This window comes from Neomonachus schauinslandi, chromosome 14 (assembly GCF_002201575.2).
Source record: "Neomonachus schauinslandi chromosome 14, ASM220157v2, whole genome shotgun sequence".
Lineage (NCBI taxonomy): Eukaryota > Metazoa > Chordata > Mammalia > Carnivora > Phocidae > Neomonachus > Neomonachus schauinslandi.
Genome location: NC_058416.1, coordinates 44,984,398 through 45,007,478, shown reverse-complemented (window position 1 = coordinate 45,007,478; position 23,081 = coordinate 44,984,398). Strand labels below are relative to the sequence as shown.

At 37.3% G+C, this 23,081-nt stretch overlaps 1 protein-coding gene across 2 annotated transcripts in view; it reads left to right on the top strand.

Moving 5' to 3' along the window:
- Positions 1 to 23,081, top strand: part of TAF4B (TATA-box binding protein associated factor 4b) — a 122,167-nt gene that overhangs the window by 5,486 nt on the left and 93,600 nt on the right. For both annotated transcript variants that reach the window (XM_021686269.1, XM_021686268.1), the window contains exons 2-7: positions 8,759 to 8,904; positions 10,103 to 10,210; positions 13,700 to 13,861; positions 13,960 to 14,082; positions 17,619 to 17,708; positions 20,678 to 21,292. In XM_021686269.1, coding sequence (XP_021541944.1) covers positions 8,759 to 8,904; positions 10,103 to 10,210; positions 13,700 to 13,861; positions 13,960 to 14,082; positions 17,619 to 17,708; positions 20,678 to 21,292 — 1,244 coding nt within the window. The remainder of the gene's footprint in view (positions 1 to 8,758; positions 8,905 to 10,102; positions 10,211 to 13,699; positions 13,862 to 13,959; positions 14,083 to 17,618; positions 17,709 to 20,677; positions 21,293 to 23,081) is intronic.

The window sequence follows — 23,081 nt, the reverse complement described above, 5'->3', positions numbered from 1 at the left end:
TTTATTAAATTTCATCTTTTTTTTTTTTTTTTTTTTAAAACCCTAGACTTATTTCAGTAGAGACTAGAAGGTCACCAGTCAGGCAATTATGTATAGATACTAAATTATAATAGGTGAATTCTGAAGTTTTTCTGGCTCTTAGATTTGTGTGGTCTGCTATCCTTTCAGGGTCAGTATTTACCAACGCTAGGAAGTTGGGCAATCACAGCCACCATCCAGATCAACTTGTAGCCAAGACAAAATAGGAAAGTCATCTTAGGACATAGCAGTTCACTGGTCAGATGAGTAGAGTAGTATGTTAAATTATATACCAGATAGAGAATGAGCACAGGACCACTTTACACTTTAACAATATTTTTAGAGGAAAGGTGCTCTGTAACCTAATGTATGTTTACTTTCTTTCAACATGTCTGTAGGATAAGTAGGCAAACTGGTTATCCTTTTATGATTGGAAAATGAGTCAAATTTATCAGGATTTGATTCAAAGAGACTTGGTAGCTGGTTTTCAGAAAAGAGACTACTGTTCAGTTTCCTTTATATGTTTATAAGTCCTTTTCACTAGGTTGTTGCTCATTAGAACTGGGCCTTTGGGATAGATAAACACTTCAGTTAGAAGAGCATTGACTTTAGATGAGCTCTTGTTATTTTATTCTCAGTATTGTCTTCAACTATTCTAATATTACTTCCTACTGAAGTTTTGAGTATTTAGTTGAAGAAAAGTTTGGATTGTGAACCTTTTGGTATTAATAACAGTTATTACTATTGATAACTTTAAAATTCAAAAGCCTGCTTGAAAGTATTACCTCATTTAATCCTGTTAATGATCTTGGAAAGTAGGTATTAAGTCTCTCAATCCACAAATACGGGGTGTCTTTCCATTTATTTAGATCTTTAATTTCTTTCAAAAGCATTTTGTAGTTTCTAGAGTACTGGTGTTGTACTTATTTTGTTTAATTTATCAGTATATTATTATTTTTGGTGCTATTGTCAGTGGCATTGTTTTCTTTGTCATGAATTTAGTCATTCATTGCAAATGTATAAAAATACAGCTGATTTTTATACATTGATTCTGTATCCTGCCTCCAAACTGAACTTTATTAGTTTTAATAGTTTTTTTTGTGGATTTGTTAGGATTTCTACATAGAAGATCGTATTATCTGTGAATAGATGGTTTTACTGCTTTCTTTGGATGCCTTTTATTTCATTTTCTTGCTTAATTACCCTGGTTAGAACTCAGTACAGTGTTGAATAGAAGTAGTGATTGCAGGCATTCTTGTCTCATTTCTCATCACAGGTATCTTTGTCTTATTCCTCATCTTAAGGGGAAAGCATTTAGTCTTTCACCATTAAATGTGATGTTAGGTGTGAGTTTTTTGTAGATCTCTTTTACCAGGTTGAGGAAGTTTGCTTTTATTCCTATTTTGAGTGTTTTCATCATGAAAAAAGGGGCGTTAGGTTTTGTCAGATGCTTTTTCTGCTTCTGTTGAGATGATCCTGGGGTTTTTGTCCTATATTGATATGCTTTTTTACAGTAATGTTTGTATGTTAGACCAGCCTTTCACACTGAGATAAATATTACTTGATGGAGTATAACACTTTTTTGTGCTGCTGTATTCACTTTGCTAGTACTTTGTTGGGACTTTCTGCATCTATATTTATAAGGCGTATTGGTCTCTAGTTTTTTTTGATGTCTTTATGTGGTTTTTGTATCAGGGTACCACTGACCTTACAGAATGGGTTGATACATGTTTCCTTCTATTTTTTGGAAGAGTTTGTGAATGATTAGTATTAATTTTTCCTTGGATGTTTGGTAGAATTCACCAGTGAAGCCATGTGGACCTGGGCTTATCTTGTGGATACTTTTTTTTGATTAGTAATTAAATTCATTTGTTAGAGCCCTCTTCAGGTTGCCTCTTTTTTTTCTTCTTTTCCTTTCCTTTCTTTTCTTTTCTTTCCAAGATTTTATTTATTTGAGAGAGAGAGAGAGAGCACAAGTGGCAGGGAGAGGCAGAGGGAGACGGAGAAGCAGGCTCCCTGCTCAGCAGGGAGTCTGCTTCTCCCTCTGACCCTCCTCCCTCTCATACTCTCTGTCTCTCATTCTCTCTCAAATAAATAAAATCTTAAAAAAAAAAAAAAAAGAATTTGTCCATTTCATGTAAGTCATCTAATTTATTGGTTTACAATTATTCATAGTATTATTCCCTTATTATCCTTCTTTCTATAAAGTAGTAGTAATGTCCCTTCTTTCATTCCTGGTTTTAGTAGTTTGAGCCTTCTCTTATTTTTTCTTAGTCAGTCTGGTAAAGGTTTTTAAATTTTGTTGGTCTTTTCCCAGAACCCATTTTTGTTTTTCTTTTTCTCAATTGTTTTTATACTCTCTATTTACCTCTGCTCTAATCTTTATTAATTTCTTTCATCTGCTTGCTTTAGTTTTTATTTTGCTTTTTTCCCCCAGTATCTTAAGACAGAAGTTTAAGTTATTGATTTGAATCTTCCTTTTTTTTTAAGTAGGCTCCACACCCAGTGGAGCTTATACTCACGACCTTGAGATCAAGACCTGAGCTAAGATCAAGAGTAAGACTGACTGAGCCACCCAGTTGCCCCTTGAATCTTCCTTTTTAAGAGAGAGAGGGAGGAATGGGGGTGGGGGGAGGGGCAGAGGGAGAGGGAGAGAGAGGATCTTAAGCAGGCTCCACACCCAGCACAGAGCCCAACACAGGGCTCGATGGATCTCGTGACCCTGAGATCATGACCTGAGCCAAAATCAAGAGTTGGGATGCTTAACTTACTGAGCCATCCTTTTTAAATACTGCCATTTGTGACTATAAATGTCCCTCTAAGCACTGCTTTATCTGCATGCCATAAATTTTGGTTTATTATGTCTTCATTTTCACTCATTTCAAGGTATTTTCCAATTTCCCTTGTGATTTCTTCATTGACAAATGACTACTTAGGAGTAATTAATTTCTAAATATTTCTGAGTTCCCCCAATTTCTTTTTGTTGTTGATTTCAAATTTCATTCCAGTGTAGTTAGAGACTATACATTGTATGAGTTCAGTCTTTTAAAATTTACTGGGGCTTGTTCTATGTCCTAGCATGTGGTCTATACTGAGAATGTTCCATGTGCACTAAAGGAGAATGCTGTTATTGGGTAGAATATTCTATAGGTGTGTTTTAGATTTGTTTGGTTTATAGTATTTTTGAAGTATTTGATTTCCTTGTTGATCTTCTATATAGTTGTCTATCCTTTGTTGAAAATGGGGTATTTAAGTCTTTCAACTATTATCGTTGCATTTCTGTTTTTCCCTTCCTTTATGTCAGCTTTTGCTTCATGTATTTTGGGCTGTTTGTTGTTGCAAAAATGTTTATAATTGTCAATATTCCTGATCACTGGGTGTTTTATCAATTATAATATGCCACCTCTTTATCTCTAGTAACACTTTTAGACTATTTTGTCTGATATAAGTATGGCCACTCTAGCTTTCTTATGGTTGCTGTTGTATGATATGCCATTTACTTTCAACTTTGTTTTATATTTGAGTCTGAAGTGTGTCTCCTGTAGGCAGCATATAGTTGGACCTTATCTTTTTTTGGTCTGGTTTGACACTTTGCCTTTTGATTGGATTATTTAATCTGTTAACATGTAATGTTATTTCTATAGTTAGGTTTAGGTCTGCCATTTATTTTTGTTTCTATATATCCTCTCATTTTTGTTCCTGTATTCCTTTTTCCTGCTTTCTTTTGCACTAAGTGAATATTTTCTAGTGTGACACTTTGTTTTCTTTATAATTTTTCAATATATATATTTAGTGGTTCTAGAGGTTACAAAATATATCTAGTATATGTTGTATATATATCTAATAAATTCTAGTAAGAATTTATTTCACATTTATAATAACTTAGTTGGGTGAGATATAGAAACGTTTCTATTTAGCTCATTTTCCTCCCCCTTTTTTATTTTGTACTATTATTGCTCTACATATTGCATCTAGATATGTTAGAAACCCAACAAATACCTTGTTATAATTATTACCTTATGTAACTTTTTGTTTTTTAAAGAAACTGACAGAAGAAAGGAGCACAGGACATATTTGTAGCATTTGTTTTATTACTCTGTGAGTTACCGTTTCTGGTTTTCTTCATTTGTTTTCAACCAAAGTCATTTCCTTAGTGTGATACAACTTTAGTCCCATCCACTTCCTTTCTTTTTTTTTTTAAGATTTATTTGACACAGAGAGAGAGACAGCTAGAGAGGGAACACAAGCAGGGGGAGTGGGAGAGGGAGAAGCAGGCTCCTGGCTGAGCAGGGAGCCCGATGCGGGGCTCGATCCCAGGACCCTGGGATCATGACCTGAGCCGAAGGCAGACGCTTAACAACTGAGCCAACCAGGTGCCCCCCATCCACTTCCTTTCTGCTGTTATTCACAAATATATTACATTTTTATGTTATGGGTCCAAAAACATAATTATATACATATTTTTCTACACAATTTCTTTACAAAAATTAAGAGAAGCAGAATTAATAGGCATTTACTTATATTGTCAAATTATGTAATCACCTTTCCCAGTGCCCTTTTTCATTTTCATGTGAATTTGAATTACTCCTGGGATCAGTTGTTTTGAGCCTGGACAACTTTATTTAGTATTTCTTATATGGTGTGTCTGCTAGTCAACCAGTCCACTCAGTTTTATTCTGGGAGTGTCTTTTTTTTTTTTTTTTTTTAAGATTTTATTTATTTATTTGACAGAGAGAAAAAGAGGGGAGGGGGAGAGGGAGAAGTAGTCTCCCCACTGAGCAGAGAGCCCAAAATGGGGCTCAATCCCAGGGTTCTGGGATCCTGACCCGAGCCAAAGGCAGACGCTTAACCGACTGAGCCAGGCACCCCTATCTGGGAATGTCTTTATTTTGCCTTCAATTTTGAAAGATATTTTTAATGAATATCTGATTGTTGGTTGATTTTTTTTTTTTTTGCTTTCAGCAAGTGGAATATGTCATTTCACTGCCTTCTGGCCTCCATTGTTTTTTTTTTTGTTTTTTTTAAGATTTTATTTATTTATTTGACAGAGAGAGAGACAGCAAGAGAAGGAACACAAGCAGGGGGATTGGGAGAGGGAGAAGCAGGCTTCCGGCTGAGCAGGGAGCCTGATGCGGGGCTCGATCCCAGGACCCTGGGATCATGACCTGAGCCGAAGGCAGACGCTTAACGACTGAGCCACCCAGGTGCCCCTGGCCTCCATTGTTTTTGATGAGAGGTCAGCTGTTAATCCTGTTGAGGATCTCTTGTAAATAAGGAGTCATTTTTCTCTTGCTGTTCTCAAGATTTTCTTTTAATAGTCAAACACTTTTATTTTGAAGTGTCTTGGTGTGGATCTCTTTCAATGTATTAGAGTTTGTTGAACTATTTGGACATCTAGATTATTCTTCCTCAAATTTGGGGAGTTGTCAGCCATTATTTCTTTGAATATTTTTCTGTTTCTTTATCTCTCTTTCTGTTTCTCTTGTCCTCCCTCTCTGGTACTCACATTATGCCTATGTTGCTGTGCCTTTCAGTGGTACACATTTCTCCGAGGCTGTGTTCATTTTTCTTCATTCTTTTTTCTCTCCATTCTTTGGATTTAATAATCTCCATTCATCTATCTTCAAGTTCACTGATCTTCTACTCATTCAGTTTCACTGTTGAGCCCCTCTAGTGGATTTTTTTGTTACTGTATTTTTTTTTAACTACCGAAGTTGTTTTTTTTTCCTTTAATAATATCTATCTTTCTCTATTTGATGATATCATCATACCTTCCTTCACTTGTTTAAGCATGGTCTCCTTTAGTCTTTTGAACATATTTATAATGTTTACTTTGAAGTTTTTGTTACTAGATCTGACAGCCAGTCCTTCTCATAGGTGGTTTTTCTTGCCTGCCTTTTTTCCTGTGTGTCATACTTTTCTTTTTCTTTGCATGTTGTGTAACTTGTTATTCAAAACTAGTATGTTGGGGTCCCTAGGTGGCTCAGTTGGTTAAGCATCTGCCTTTGGCTCAGGTCACGATCTCAGGGTCCTGGGGTCGAGCCCTGCATTGGACTCCCTGCTCAACAGGGAGTCTGCTTCTCTCTCTCCTTCTGCCCCCCTTCAAGTAAATGAATAAATAAATAAAATCTTTAAAAAATTTAATATATTGCAGCAACTCTGGATTCTGCCCCCTGTTCCCTTGAGTGTATTATTGTTTGCTTTTTTTTTTTTTTTTAAATGTCTGACTGGTTTATTCTAGTGAAGTCTATTTTTCCCCACAGTGGGAAGCCTTTGATGTTGCTTCTCAGAGGGCACAACCATGGGCATAAGCTCAGCCACCCTGAGATGACAGGGCTCTCCTTGACTTTCTCTTTCTCTGATTTCTCTGTTAAGCTGTGTGTCTCTTGGTATCATACCCAGGTATTAGGCTCTACCTTTGCCAGCCATTTACCCTATTGTTTTCAACAATGCCATAGGGCCCAACTTGTTCCATAGTCTGATCCAATTAAATTTAGGCTACTTTTAATATTTGAGGTTTGTTCTGACATCAAGAGAGCCCTTCTTAGTTGTTTTTATTTCTGGTTTTCTCTGATAAACTAGAGCTAGGCCTATGGCCTAGCTTGTATCTGTCATGAAGCTACCATCCTTCTTTTAATTGTTTTTGTTGTATTTGAGAGTGCTGTTACCTTTGAGCTTCCCCACACTGTGTTGAAATAAAGTCAGCGGGCACCTGGGTCGCTCAGTCGTTAAGCATCTGCCTTCGGCTCAGGTCATGATCCCAGGGTCCTGGGATCGAGTCCCACATCGGGCTCCCTGCTCGGCAAGAAGCCTGCTTCTCCCTCTCCCATTCCCCCTGCTTGTGTTCCTGCTCTCGCTATCTCTCTCTCTGTCAAATAAATAAATAAAATCTTTTAAAAAAAAATAAAATAAAGTCAGCTTCCCTATAGAGATATTTGGAGTGGGGATCAGGACTGTGGAATGCTTCTTTGTGGGCAGTATCCCTGCTTTAGGAGTGGGGTACTGGGCTACCACCATCTGGTCTTATCTACTTACTTCTTCCAGCATGGAACCTCCATCCTACAAAAGAACTGGGGTGAGGGAGAGTGGGGTCCAGATACTTTTAGTGTGCCATCCCTGAAGTAGAACCTTCCCTTTATGAGTAGGGATGAGTAAAAGAAGCCTAGAAACCTCTGGATGCACTTGTCTCAAATTTGTCCTCTGCTGTATGCAGCTCATTGTGGGGGAGATCAGAAATGCTGGTGGCCTGCTCCTCCCAGAGAGATACCATAGCCCTCAACTGGGAGCTTGGGAGGGAGAGAGAGAGGGCCTTTGTTGGCCACACTGCCTGATCTGAGAAGGGAAAGGGAGTGAGTCATGATTGAGATGCCACTGTTTCTTGCTGTGCTTACTGAGTTTTAGTAAATCCTCATTAATAATGGTGAAGTCATTTTCTGTATGCCTTCACACAATTTCCAAAGACTTTAAATAGTTGTTTTTAAAAATAATTTTCACCAGTTATGCTTCCTTTGCTGGGGAGCAGGTTTGTTGAGCTCTTCATGCTCCCTTTCTGGAAATGGAACTTCAGCTATGAATATTCTTGTTTGTGCCTCCTACTGACATGGACAAGAATTTCTTTAGATTAGAAATACTGGGTTAAAGAGTGTGCAAATGGGAATCAGTTTGGCACAATCATGTAAAGTTGAACAAAGCACTTGTACCAAATTATATTACTATCATCAAGATGTTAAAGTTCCTGTTGCTGCACATCTCTCTAACACTTAATATTGTCATTGGACTTCTTAATTTTTGTCTGTCTAGGTATATATATATAAAGTGATATCTCACTGTGGTCTTAATTTACTTTTCCTTATCATTGCCATTTGTGTTTCTTTTGTGCATTTTGGATATTTGTCCTTTGAACGTATGTGAACTAAAATTTTCTCCCATTTTGTCGTTTAGTTTTTACCTGATGGTGTCTTTTGCTAAACAAAAAAAAAATTTTTTTTAATATACTTTAATGCATCAGACTTATTTTAAGAAATTCTTCCCGGGTGCCTGGGTGGCTCAGTTGGTTAAGCGACTGCCTTCGGCTCAGGTCATGATCCTGGAGTCCTGGGATCGAGTCCCGCATCGGGCTCCCTGCTCGGCAGGGAGTCTGCTTCTCCCTCTGACCCTCCCCCTCTCATGTGCTCTCTTTCATTCTCTCTCTCTCAAATAAATAAATAAAATCTTTAAAAAAAAAAAAAGAAATTCTTCCCTATTCCAAGTTCAGAAAGATAATTTTCTACATTATCTAAGAGTTTAAAAGGTTTTACTTTTTACCTTTATACTCTTAATGCCCTTGGGGTTTTCTGTGTGGTGTGAAACTTGTAATCTTTTCCATATAGATAACTAATTGACACAGCCTTATTTATCAAATAGTTGCTCTTTTCCTCACTAATCTGCAGTGCCTCCTAGGAGAATTTGATATAACATATCTGCATGGGTCTATTTTGGAATTCTCCAATTTATTCCATCGGTTACGTTGTGTAATCTGGTTCCATTACCATCTTACTGTAGTTCTATAGTTTGATGTCATGAAGGAAAAGTGTTTTGGCTCCTTTTAAGTAGCATAATAATTAGTATACATGGAATTCAGTATGTATTAATCACTTATTCAGAGCATTTTACAGTGTTGAAAGAAATGGTCAGAACACAAAATACATGATTGTTTCATTTATTAGCTTAGAAGTCATATTTTGCTTTCTTCTAACTCTAGGAACAGTTTTGATCAAAAGTAACAGTGGCCAGTTGATGTTGGTATCTCCTCAGCAAGCTGTGACAAGAGCAGAGACCACTACTAACATAACTTCAAGGCCAGCTGTACCAACGAATACTCATACAGTCAAAATCTGTACAATGCCGGTAATATACCTTAGTTTTTTTTTTTATTTTTTAATTTTTTTATTATTAGTTTTTTTAATCCTCCTTAATTTTCCAGCTATTTTCTTCCTATAAATGTGTGTGTATTTGTCAATAAGAATAATAGATGATTCTGCTCAACTTTTTGAATTAAGCCATTTTCCTTGAACATGTTAATTAAGGTGTTTGGTTTTGTCATTTGGTATTTGCTAAAATACTAATGATTTTTCTTCATACTCAAAGATTTTATAGTCCTCAAGGGAATGTTCAAAGGGCTATTTGTATCTCTAAATGGAAAGAAAATAATCATTCTGTTTCAATTTTAATTTGTGGTATAAAATATTAACACTACAGTTTATGGTGTTCATTTTTATACATACCTTACAGGACTGACTTTTAAGAAATTCAGAAATCTGTAATATTTCATTAGTTGGTGTTGTTAGAAAATGGTTAATTTTACATACCTGATAATTTTTCCAGGTAACTAACTAAAATTTATCTTGTGTGCCAGAGGTTAAAAAAATTTTTTTTTTTACAACAAGAAAAAGAAAAAATACAATAAAAAATACAATAAAAAAATTTTCTTAATGGCATCTTTCTCTGGTAAAATAAAAAATGCTGAATGGTATAACATTTTCTTGATGAGTCAGGCTCATCCTAATGAAGGATTGCATAGTATTCTGTGGTAATATTTGCTGCCAGTTCTGTCCGCTCCCCCACCAGCCCCCATTTTGTGCTTTCCTAGTATTTGGTTCTAGGTTCTCGACCATTTTCTCTGTTACTGTATCTTTCAATGACAGCTTCTCCTTTCCTTTCCAATTTGCTTTATGTAACTGCTGTGAGTTGAGAAGATAGGTTAGCAGATTTTTGTTTATAATTAGATGTTAAATAAGAATCCATTTATTTTCTCTATGAGCCAAAGAGTAAAGTTCAAGATTTTAATGCTAAAATACTGTAATATTTATTTGTTAAATCAGTTGCCTCCTTAGGAAAACGAAGTGGGTGTCAGTTGGCCAGTTGACCAGTTAGGTTCATAGTGGAAAACGTGCTTAAAATCTCTAAGGTTTTAAAGCCAGTTATAACAAAGAAGTTTGCTATGGTGAAGTGTTTTAATGTTTAATGTTTACAGTAGTACTGACTGATTTAAAATTACTAATGCTGATGACTCTATTATCTCTCCTCCCTCCCCCCTCCCCCCCAGAATTCTAGTTCACAGTTAATTAAGAAAGTGGCAGTGGCACCTGTTAAAAAATTGGCACAAATAGGAACTACTGTTGTAACCACTGTTCCAAAGCCTTCCTCAGTACAAGTAAGTTGTGACTGACTTCTGTCCATGCATGCACTGGTTTTTCTCTCACCTTTCTTTCTCATTTAGCTATTTTCTGCCAGAGGTATAAGTTGCCACAATGACCATGTGACCTTGAAGAAAGCAATTCAGTGATATTTGGTGACACTTATCAAAGTGGGAACGGTTGGAGCTGTGGAAAACACAAGATAAACATCGTGTATGATCTTGGAATATCAGTTTTACTTGCATGTAATAAATTAATACAAATGCATCTAATAGCCATGTGTCAGAGGGTCTAGAAGCAGTTGTCAGGACAGAATTTTGACATAGGAGGTATTTATTAATTATCGATATCTGTGGGGGCGCCTGGGTGGCTCAGTTGGTTGAGCGACTGCCTCCGGCTCAGGTCATGATCCTGGAGTCCCTGGATCGAGTCCCGTATCGGGCTCCCTGCTCGGCAGGGGGTCTGCTTCTCCCTCTCCCACTCCCCCTGCTTGTGTTCCCTCTCTCGCTGTGTCTCTCTCTGTCAAATAAATAAATAAAATCTTTAAAAAAAAAAAAATTATCGATATCTGTGGAAGGGAAGGAGAATAAGACTTTGAACTAGATGCAGGCCCAGTAAAGCCTCTGCCAACTGGGTGGAGAACATTGGAGGAAATATGGCCTGTCAGAGTTGTTCTACTGTGTGCCAGCATTGGTCAGCTGGGCCTTAATTCCTCCTCTGGGATAAGTCACTGGACGTCAACTCCACAAGGAAGTTGTGCTGTTGGGCAGGGTAATTCTTTGTAGTTGAGACAAATCCTGAAAGAACTGACATCTGTGGGCTATATAATAGCATTCCCCACAGCTGGGACAAAACAGATTTCCTTGTAATGGTATATCACAGTTTACTCCTGGTGTCACTGGGAGCTACTTCCTTAAATATGTTAAAGACCAGAGCTTTTGGAATTCCAGTGGGTTTCTTCCTTGGGGAAACAAAGAAGAGGAGGTTACTAGGATGAACTGCAGTCTTCACCACTGTTGCTGATACTCATCATCTCCCTCCTTGACTCTCCTCTTCATTCTAGATTCTCTCCATTCTCGATTAATAACTCTGCTGGTCTTGGTAACTTAACTGGTGGTGTGACCAGACCTTCATCCCTGAGCGATCTGAGGTCCTACTCACCATGCTCTCTTGAGACATGGTATCATAACAACTGGACAAAGAAACACCAGCAGGCGCTTAAGTGGATCACCTGGATTCACCACACATATTCTTCCTCAGTCTCTATTGTGTAATAGCAACCCTACCTATTCCAGATGTCAGGTCAATTATTGCTGCCATGATAATGATTCTTTACTGCTGTTCCTTAGACACTAGGAACCTGAAGTACCCAGGAGGCAGCCATGGTGTCTAGCTTATGGGAACTCTTGCTGTGTTCTCTGGTGAAAGTGTGTCCCCTGTGGGTAGAAATGGGAAGCACAGGGTCCCCCATTGCGTCTTTGGGAGTGATGATAAGTGGTTCCATTCATCCCTCTGCTCCTCTACTCCTTGGTTTTCATGTATTTGTCCTATTGGAGACATAGTACCATAGAGTTTCTTGATACAGCTTACACTGAATCTTGGAGGATGGAATTCCATCTTCATTGAGTATTGCCTGAGTTTGCACTTCACCTGTGCCCTCTGCAGGCTGTTCTGATACTTTACTAGGCTGCCAGCTTCTAGGTCATGCCCCCAGACATTCATAATCAGTGCCAGTATGGTCTTGCAAAGCATGGAAATAGAATGGGCTGGGCTTCAATATCAGGAGTTATGATTGAGTTTAAGATGGTCCACCCATTACTGCAGTGGGATTATGTAGGTAGAGTAAGACTGGGATTGTGTACCTCCTTGTGCCTCTTAGGAGGAAGAATTGGCCTGGAAGGTGCAGGTATCTGGTAAGGTACAGCTAGTAGCTATATTAGAGTTGTGAAGGACAGATTTTGTACTAGAGGCTATAAAATATTAACAAGGAAAGTAGAAATGCCGTAAATGTTCACAAAAAATAGGATGCTTTTCCTGAGCTCGCATTTCATTGGCTCTTATTTTGCTTCATAAGGGAGAGGAACCCTTCCCATTAGTCCAGAAGGGTAATCATAATCACTAGCTAAAGTTATAGATTATGCTTTCTTTAAATAATAGCATAAGGAGTTAATGGCAGAGTATAAATATAGACTCACTGAAGAAAGGGTATTTAATTACTGTAGATTAAGCTGAAAAAGTTTATTAGACAGTCTCCAAAAGGATTCAGAGAAACTGCACAGTAGTTGTCCTTGGAGAGCAGAACTAAGGCTAGGAATAGGAAGGTGACTCATTTTCATTGTTGCCTTGAGATCTACTTTAATAATATTTCACTAAATTAGGTGCAGTTATTTTTACCTTTTTTGCTTAACATTTCATCATTCTAGTCTCTTCACCATTAATCATGTTTTAAATTTTTTCCCCATTTTTACCCTTAAAGCATGCTTCGTCTAATATATGCTCCAGTCTTTCTAAAGTGGGAAATTTTGGTGTACGTTTGAATTCACTTATTTTGACTTTTACCAAAGGAAATTTTCTTGAAGGTGATTGCAACCTGACCTTTTTGTGTTGTATACCTCTGGAATACAAATATTTAAATTAAAATGATGGTGCAGTGTTCAGTTTTCTGAGTCAGTTGTAAATACTGTTGTCTCTCCCATCACCCTCAAACTTGACTCATGTTCTGTAACTTTGTGTTTGTTTTAAAATAAGATTTTTGCTTTATCTGAGTTGTCTAAATTATTGCCTGACTTGTGATTTCTTGTATTAAACTTTTTATCCTGCGGGTGGTGCTATAATCACACCTCATTTCAATAGAAGGTGGAAGACATAACCAAAATTCTTTTCAGTGTGAAAATAAGCTATCACAGTTTGTAATATTCATTATGCTTAATCTAAGAGTCTAGATAAAAGCAGCTTATCTGAGTATAAGATGATCAGTAGATCTCTCTGCTTTATACTTAAGAAAAAGCAGAAAATTACGGAATAGGATATTCTATATTTTCATATAAAAACTTACTATTTCAAATTCTTTTTAGAGAAGTATTAATAATGTGTTTTGAGGACCATGCACTTGGTACTGTTTTTCACAAACAAACCTAGGAGAGTAGGGAGGTACCATTTCTGTCCTTGTTTTTTTACAGACGAGAATCAAAGTATTAGCAAGGTTAAGTAACTTGCTTGAAGTCAACACTCAGTAGGTGTCAGTGAAAAGTAGGTAGGTAGATACGTTGGCTCATTGAACATAAAAAAAAATAATAATAAAGTAAGTAGGTAGATGAGAATGAAACCCAGATCTACTGAAGTCCAGAGCTCTTACAACAGTGTTCTGATGCCTTAGACTAGTAGAACATAACATGAAAGCAAAGATGTCAAGATCCATGTGTAGTCTGATAAGTGTGAAACGAGGCACCTGCTGTGATACAGTTCATAGTAATACATATCTAAATGTGCATTACTTCTAATTTCAGTCTGTAGCTGTGCCAGCCAATGTTGTCACAGTTACTCCTGTAAAGCCGTTGAATTCCGTAACTACCCTGAAGCCTTCAAGTTTGGGAGCATCAGCTGCCCCCTCAAATGAGCCCAGTCTCAACACAGAGAACTCAGCAGCTGTTCAGACGAGTCTTTCTCCGGTAAGCTCCCACTTCCATCTTACATGAATACAGCTCTTTAGAAATTTTCTTGAATTCTGTTTTCCAGCTAACATTTGTGTTTATATTTCCCCCTGTAGGCGATGCTAGAAAATGTGAAGAAATGTAAGAACTTCCTTGCAATGTTAATAAAACTAGCATGTAGTGGATCACAGTCTCCAGAAATGGGGCAGAATGTGAAGAAACTGGTGGAACAACTTTTGGTAAGTTAGTATTATGAAAGCTTAAATTCTGTAAGAATTTGTAGAACATGTTTTAAATGGGACTTATCTTTAAATGAGGTTTATTTTAGATGGATTTTTTTGATAAGCTTTTGTTTTTTATTTATTTATTTTTTTTTAAAGATTTTATTTATTTATTTGACAAAGAGAGACACAGAGAGGGACAACAAGCAGGGGGAGTGGGAGAGGGAGAAGCAGGATAAGCTTTTGTTTTTTAATTTGTAATGATAATAAATCTGAAACAAGTAAATCCATTATATTACTTTCTGTATGCCTTAGCTTAAAAAGGGCCTTGGGGAGGGGTGCCTGGGTGGCTCAATTGGTTGAGTGTCCGACTCTTGATTTTGGCTCAGGTCATGATCTCAGGGCTTTGGAATCAAGCCCCGTGTCAGGCTCCATGCTTAGCAGGTAGTCTGCTTGAGGAGTCTGTCTCCCTCTGCCCCTCCACCCCTGCATGCACTCTTTCTCGCTCTAAAACAAATAAATAAATCTTAAAAAAAATAAAAGGCCTTGGAGAGAAAGTTGACTCTTTGGTCAAATAAAAAATTGTTACTAGAATTGCGAATGCCAGAAAGCCAGGCTATCAACAAATAATGAAATTCAGTTCTTGTAAGTTCAAACAGCATACTTTGTAACCTGTGGAAGTAAGTTAATTTTAAGTTTTAGTTTTCTTTTCTATAAGATGAGAAGAGTAATAAATGTGATGATCTTGGAGTTCCCAAGTTCCAAGATGCTGTGTTTTTTAGCTATTAAATTATACATCATTCAGGTTTTGTATCCTCTTTCAGGTGAATTGCTTAGATATATTAAAGCAGATGAAGGTGGAAATTAACAAAAATTGCATATTATATGCTTAAGAAATATGCTGAGGGTATAATAGACAAATACAATTTTGGATTTTTTGAGCTACTGAAATATACAGATTTCTCTGACCATATAATGAGCATTTTGTGTATTTTTTGTATAAAAATGGTCACTTTTTCCCAGCAGAAAATGTGTATATTTCAAATATTGCACAGGAAAACAAGTATAATTTATAAATACTAAAATATTTTCTTTACTACTGTTTTTTATGCTACCTATAGTTGTTAGAAATAGAGCACATTTGAAATGGCTAGTTTCCCACTTGGGAAAACTATTTTAGATATTTAAAATTATAAATCCTATAAGCAAGTTTTTAACTTTCAAGCATTCTTAAAAATTTCAATTAACTTAAATTTTTAATTTTTGATTGAAGTATAGTTAACATAGATATTGTATTACTTCAGGTGTAGAACATAGTGATTTGGCAATTATAAACATTACAAAATACAGCATTAGTATAGTTACCATCTGTCACTATAAAAAGTTACTGCAATATTATTGGCTGTATTTCCTACACTGTACTTTTTATCCCTTTGATTTTCTTATTTTATAACTGGAAGTTTGCCCTTCTTTAACCACTCACCTATTTTGCCCATCCCCCCCCCCGCCCCAGTTTGTTCTCTGTGTTGTATCTGTTTCTGTTTTTTTGTATTTTTTAAAAATTCCATATATAGGGGCGCCTGGGTGGCTCAGTCATTAAGCGTCTGCCTTCGGCTTGGGTCGTAGTCCCCAGGTTCTGGGATTGAGCCCCGCATCTGGCTCCCTGCTCTGCGGGAAGCCTGCTTCTCCCTCTCCCACTCCCCCTGCTTGTGTTCCCTCTCTCGCGGTGTCTCTCTCTGTCAGATAGATAGATAAAATCTTTAAAGAAAAAAAAAAAGACTGAAATCTTTAAAAAAAAATAAATTCCATATATATATATATGAAATCTTACAGTATTTGTCTTTCTCTGATTTATTTCAGTTAGCATAAAACCCTCTAAGTCCATCCATGTTGTGAATGGCAAGATCTCATTCTATTTTATGGCTGAGTAATATTCCATTGTATGCGTATACCACATCTTCTTTAGTCCTCTATTAATGGACGCTTACGTTGCTTTCATGTCTTGGCTATTGTAAACAGTGCTGCAGTAAACATAGGAGTGCAAATATCTTTACAAATTAGTGTTTTTGTTTTCTTTGGGTAAATACCCAGAAGTGGAATTACTGGATTGTATGTTCAATTTAAAAATTTTTGAGAAACCTTCATACTGTTTTCCACAGTGACTACACCAATTTCTATTCCTACCAACAGTCCACAAGGGTTTCCTTTCCCTACATCCTTGCCAACACTTGTAATTTCTTGTCCTTTTGATATTAGCCATTTTGACTGGTGTGAGGTAATATATCATTGTGGTTTTTATTTTCATTTCCCTGATGATTAGTGATGTTGAGCATCTTTTCATGTGTCTGTTGGCCATCCTAAGTCTTCTTTGGAAAAATGTCTATTCAGGTCCTCAGTCTATTTTTTTTTTTTAAGATTTTATTTATTTGACAGAGACACAGCGAGAGAGGGAACACAAGCAGGGGGAGTGGAGATGGAGAAGCAGGCTTCCCGCGGAGCAGGGAGCCCCATGTGGAGCTCGATCCCAGAACCCTGGGATCATGACCTGAGCTGAAGGCAGACGCTTAATGACTGAGCCACCCAGGCGCCCCCTCAGTCTATTTTTAATCAGATTATTTTTGGCCATTGAATTCTGTGAATTCTTTGTATATTTTGGATCTTAACCCCTTATCAGATATGACATTTGCGAATATCTTCTCCCTATTCAGTATGTTGCCTTTTTGTTTTGTTGATGGTTTCCTTTACTCTGCAAAAGCTTTTCAGTTTGATATAGCCTCAGTAATTTATTTTTGCTTTTATTTCCTTTGCCTAAGAAGGCATATCCAGAAAAATATTGCTAAGGCTAATATTCAGGGGTTAGCACCTATATTTTCTTCTGGGACCTTTATAGTTTTGAGTCTCACATTTAGGTCTTTAATCCATTTTGAGTTTATTTTTGGGTATGTTATTTAAGAAAGTGGTCCAGTTTCATTCTTTTGCATATAGCTGTCCAGTTTTCCCAACACCATTTATTGAAGAGACTATCTTTTCCCCATGGTATATTCTTGCCTTCTTTGTCGTAGATTAATTGACCATATAATTGTGGGTTTATTTCTTAGCTCTCTATTCTGTTCCATTGATCTCTGTGTCTTTTTTTGTGTCAGTACCATACTGTTTTGATTACTATAGCTTTGTAATAGAATTTAAAATCTGGGATTGTGATACCTCCATCTTTGTTCTTTGTCAAGATTGCTTTGGCTGTTCGGGGTCTTTTGTGGTTCCACACAAATTTTAGGATTATTTGTTCTAATTCTGTGAAAAATGCTGTTGGTGGTGTTTTGATAAGGATTGCACTGAAACTGTAGATTGCTTTGGGTAGTATAGACACTTGAACAGTATTAATTCTTCCAGTGCATGAACACAGTATATGGTTCTATTTATTTGTGTCCTCTTCAATTATAGTTTTCACAGTACAGGTAGGTCTTTTACCTCCTTACATCAATCATGAGTTACATGCCTTTCCTCTTTTAAAGTATTTGTAAACCTGAAAGTATTTTTCTTTCTGCCGTTCTCAGGATGGAAAAATTGAAGCTGAAGAATTTACTAGACAACTGTATGTTGAACTCAAGTCTTCACCTCAGCCTCACCTAGTTCCTTTTCTTAAGGTAAAGTTATGTGTTACTTTGAAGAAATTATTTGAGTTAGATTACCTTAAAATAATTTTTAAAAATAATTGGAATCCTGAATATTTCAATAAGATAGCTATGTGAAGATACTAACAATGTAGGAGAAAGCTCTCAAATGTTGTAATCTGTTAAGAATGTTCATAGTCCATATTCTTTGGATTGGAACACTTTGGGAAAATAAAAGTAACATCTCATTCATGAACATAACTTAATGATTTTATTGGTAAAGCTTGCATCTTAAAAGGCTTGACTTTTCCTTTAAAATAGGGCCTCTTCTTTGTCCTAATGACTCATATTCTCCTAGAAATAATAAATCAAATAGTGCCAAAGTTGGTGGGAAAGCTGTTATTTTTAAAAATTGATTTATACTGTTAGTAAGCATACTCTTTTCTAAGATTTGTTGAATAAAGTAGAATTTTGACATAGAATAGTATATTTGATAACAAGAGACTATAAAAAAATTTTTTTTTTTTGGATACTCAGAAGCTGAAGAGGAATCAAGTTGAAATTTAAAAAGTCATTAAAGAACTGGAATTATAGTTAACCACAGAGTCATCCCATAAATTTTGAAATAATGGAATGAGGAGTGGCCTTTAGAAATATTTGGTTTAGCGGTACCTGGGTGGGGCAGTTGGTTGAATGTCCGACTCTTGGTTTCGGCTCAGGTCATGATCTCAGGGTTGTGAGATTGAGCCCTGTGTTGGGCTCAGTGTGGAGTGTGCTCAAGATTCTCTCTCCCTCTGCCCCTCCTGCTCATGCTCGCTCTCTGAATCTCTCTCTCTCTCTCCCAAATAAATAAATACATCTTTAAAAAATTTAAAAAGAACTATTTGGTTTAATTGTCTAGAGGAGATGAAAGAGGCATCACAGTGGAAGACTCCTTTTGGTTGCCTCATAAAAAAAGAGTGGGAAGGGAAGTGGAGCACCACATTTTCAGAAGGATATTAAAATAATGGAAACTGTCACTAGGAGGGTGAGCACATTGATTAGGAGGGTGCCAATCATGTGATACAAAATGTGGCTAAAGAAACTGAGAATGTTTTAGCTAGAGAAGACTTGGTCTGGGCAAAGGGAGGTTGAAGCTTCAGCATAATATCTAATATCAAATGACTAGTGCCCTGTTTTTGGATGATCCTCTTGATAGAGAAATTAGAGGCAGTTCTCCCTTGGGTCCCTTTCAGTGCAAAAGTTCTTTGAGCTATAGGTTGTCTACATGACCCTGACAATTCTTGAATTTATCTATATTTCATACTCACTGGAGACGCTGGGGGAGAAGGGAGGAAATCACATATGTTCTTACTCATCCTATGCTTTGCTAGATACTTTACTTTTACTTTGCATTGTTTGCACTTATTTTTCATATCAGTCTTTCGAGGATACTAGGTGCTAGATATTATAGTATTTTCCATTTTAGAGATAAACTGTTTATATCGACTAATTTTTTATCAAACTTACAGGTCCAGAATATATCTTATCTGACTCTGCTTGCTGGGTAACACTACCTTAAAGTTACCAAATACTACACCATGAAATTTTTGTGGTTTGTATGTATTTTCTAAGGACCTATTAAGCCTTGTGATTTGTTTCTTGAGACTTTTCCCCCCCATTTTTGAGAGCTCTTGAGCATTGAATGTTGCATGGAGATGAGGGATTCAGCACTTAATCTCTGGCCAGCTGATCAAGAGATAATTTAATATACAGTTTTATAATAGTCTCTTTGAGTCTGATTATTTTAACATTTGTTCCAATTGTGTTTTTCTCAGGACCCCTTCATATTAGATTTCTAGCTTAAATTTAATCAGATCACTTCATTTGTTCATATATTTCCAAAGCAGCTTGTTTCCCACCATTTTTTGAGTTTAGAAAAACATTGAGACTCTGCTTCTTACTTTCCTTTGTTACCATTTATATACATATTTGAAAACCTTCAGAGAAGAACTTCTCAATCCTTTTTAATTAAAAAAAAAAAAAGTAAAAGATGTAACTGAAAGGAAAGGAAGAACAATGGTTCTCATTTGCTTCTAAAATTCCATCAGACTGCCTTTATTTAAGTGTCAAAACAAGGAAAACTTCCAAACGGCCCTTGAATTCACCAAAAGATAATCTACTATCTACCTCCTTTTCCATTTTTTTTTTCCTTACTCAAAAACAAAAACAAACAAAACCCCCAGGGATGAAAAGGCAGAATGTTCTACTTTTTAGTTTGAACTGCCATTACTCTTTCAGAAAGATACAGGAGAAACACCAATTTACAATCTAGTCAGAAAATATTCTAGCTCAATTAAGGAAATTGACCTTGTTTATATTAGTTTTATTTTGTTTTTGAAAAGATTTTATTTATTTGTCAGAGAGAGAGAGCACAAGCAGGGGGAGCAGCAGGCAGAGGGAGAAGCAGGCTCCCCGCTGAGCAAGGAGCCCGATGTGGGACTCGATCCCAGGACCCCGGGATCACGACCCGAACCGACGGCAGACACTTAACTGAGCCACCCAGGCATCCCGTGTATTAGTTTTATTTTGATTTGAAGACTGTTTTTATCCGAAGTTTGAAAGTTAATTAACAAAAACTTTTTTTTTTTAGATTCTATTGTCATATAAAGAAATTTACTGATAGAATAATTATTAGTGATCTATTATGGGGTATAAGTAAACACAAACAAGTATGACACAGTGTTTTATTTTACCAAATGGATCTTGAGGGATATAAAATAAATTTAATACTGAGAGATAATAATTTTGTATTGAAAAATAAAGCACTTTTGTGCTTTAAATTGGTTGTATCCTGGATATCGGCAGGATATGACTACCAGGTGATCCCAGATTTACTCAACTGAAATACCTGGTATACTTCTGATTTATCTTAGGTTGTAAAGCTACGAAATACAAAGTAATTCTATTTTACTAGCAGCTAATTTATTTAGTTATCAGGTTCTTTTTTCTCCCGTTCCTAGAAAAGTGTGAATGCCTTACGACAACTCATGCCCAGCTCCCAGAGCTTTATTCAGCAATGTGTTCAGCAGACCTCTAGTGACGTAGTCATTGCCACCTGTACCACAACAGCCACAACTTCTCCTGTGGTGACAACAGCAGTTTGCTCAATGCAGTCTGAAAAACCCATCATTGTTTCCGGAGCAACAACACCCAGTACTGTGTCAGTGCCGACTCTGAATCCACTCGCTGGTCCAGGGGGAGCAAAAACTGGAGTTGTGACACTTCATTCTGTGGGTCCATGTGCTGTGCCAGGAGGAACAACCGCTGGAAGTGTTTTGCTTCAGACTCCAAAACCACTTGTGACATCTATACAGAATACAGTTACAGCAGTCTCGCTTCAACCTGAAAAGCCAGTTGTCTCTGGGGCAGCAGTCACGCTGGCCCTTCCCTCAGTAACTTTTGGAGAAGCTTCCGCAGCAGCTCTCTGTCTTCCATCTGTGAAGCCTGTTGTTACTTCTGCTGGGACCACATCCGACAAGGCCGTCATTGCTCCAGTCCAGATCAAACTTGCACAGCCGGGCCCCATCCTTTCACAACCAGCTGGGATTCCCCAGGCAGTTCAAGTCAAACAGCTAGTGAGTAACATTTCATTTCTTCCTCAGTTTCTTTTTTTGAAAATTTCAAACATTCAGGAAACTGGCAAGACTAGTCAAATGAGCCCCTGAGTATCCTTGACTTAGCACACTTGCTTAGTCTCTCCCTCTCTCTATTCACACACATAAGCACACACACAGAACTTTTTCCTGAACCACTTGAGAGTTAATTGCAGAAGTTGTGACATTGTACCTCTAAGTACTGTGTATCTCTTAAGGAAAAGGATTTTTTTTTTTAACATAATGGCCACGTACTTATCATCACACTTGGAAATTTAATATTGGTATGATTTTTTTTCCCCAGTTGTCCCAACAGTGTCTTTTATACCTAATAATGTCCCTTATTTATTTATTTATTTATTTATTTATTTGAGACAGAGAGAATGAGAGAGAGAGCACATGAGAGGGGGGAGGGTCAGAGGCAGAAGCAGGCTCCCTGCCGAGCAGGGAGCCCGATGCGGGACTCGATCCAGGGACTCCAGGATCATGACCTGAGCCGAAGGCAGTCGCTCAACCAACTGAGCCACCCAGGCGCCCCCCCCCCTTTTTTTTTTTTAAAGATTTTATTTATTTGACAGAGAGAGACACAGCGAGAGACGGAACACAAGCAGGGGAAGTGGGTGAGGGAGAAGCAGGCTTTCCGCTGAGCAGAGAGCCCGATGTAGGGCTCGATCCCAGGAACCTGAGATCATGACCTGAGCGCTTAAGGACTGAGCCACCCAGGCGCCCCAATAATGTCCCTTTTTTTGATGTTGTTTCTGATTAAGAACTGCGTATTGCATTTACCTGTCATTTCTCTTTAGGCTCCTTTAATCTAGAACAACTCCTCAGCCTTTTGTAGTTGCTCATTCTGTTGTAATAGTTTTAAGTACCCAGGCTAGTTGTTTTGCGGAATGTCCTTTGTTTTATCTAATTGTTTTCTCAAGATTAGATTCAGACTGAATCTTTTGGGCAAGGTCATTACAGAAGTAATGTTATGGTAACATTTCTCAAGAAAAATGTGCAAAGGGGAGAGGGAAACAGTGAGGGGAGTAGATGAGTATGAAGTTGTGGTTTTTCCTAAACTTGGTAGGTTGGGAGGTTCTTAGGTGAAAGAAATCTTAGCTGTTTATCTTTTTGTGTTGTTAACCTTAGAAATAAAACTGTCTATTATTTCACCAGCAAAAATGGGTTTATTTGGGAATAGCAAAGAATTAGAATTCAGGACAAGCAAGATATGGCAAAACCATAGGCAGATCTAGAGAACAAAGAAGAATGGCCTTGTACAGAGGAAAGGGGGAAGTTGGAAAAGGCTTTTACAAAAGTCCGCTGGAGTAAACCGAAGTGTAGTGCCTTCTCATTGGCTTGAGTTGTGACAGTCTCTCATTGGCTGGGCTGTTGCTGGGCAAGGTGAAAAATCTTTCTTCCTCCTACAGGCGTAGTAAAGGATAGGCTTCTTCCTGTTGGGAATGCAAGGCACCTCCCTTTCTGTTGGGGTCTGCAGTTGATGACTAGTTATAGGGTGTGAGAGGTTCCCCTTCTGGCCTCCTGACTCATTTTAGTGAGGTTTCCCTTTATTTTCATAGTGTTTAGAACATTCCAGTTTAATCAAGACAGACTCAGATTATTACTAACCTGTAGGAAATACTACATGGTGAATTAATTTAAAATTACATTTCTTAGTAAACTCACTTACCTTATACCATAACAGTTAGCTGTTCTTTTAATTTTGGGTAATTGCCCTTGTTTTCTTTTATAAATCTTTATGTTAAAGGCTGTGTGTTAAATCTCA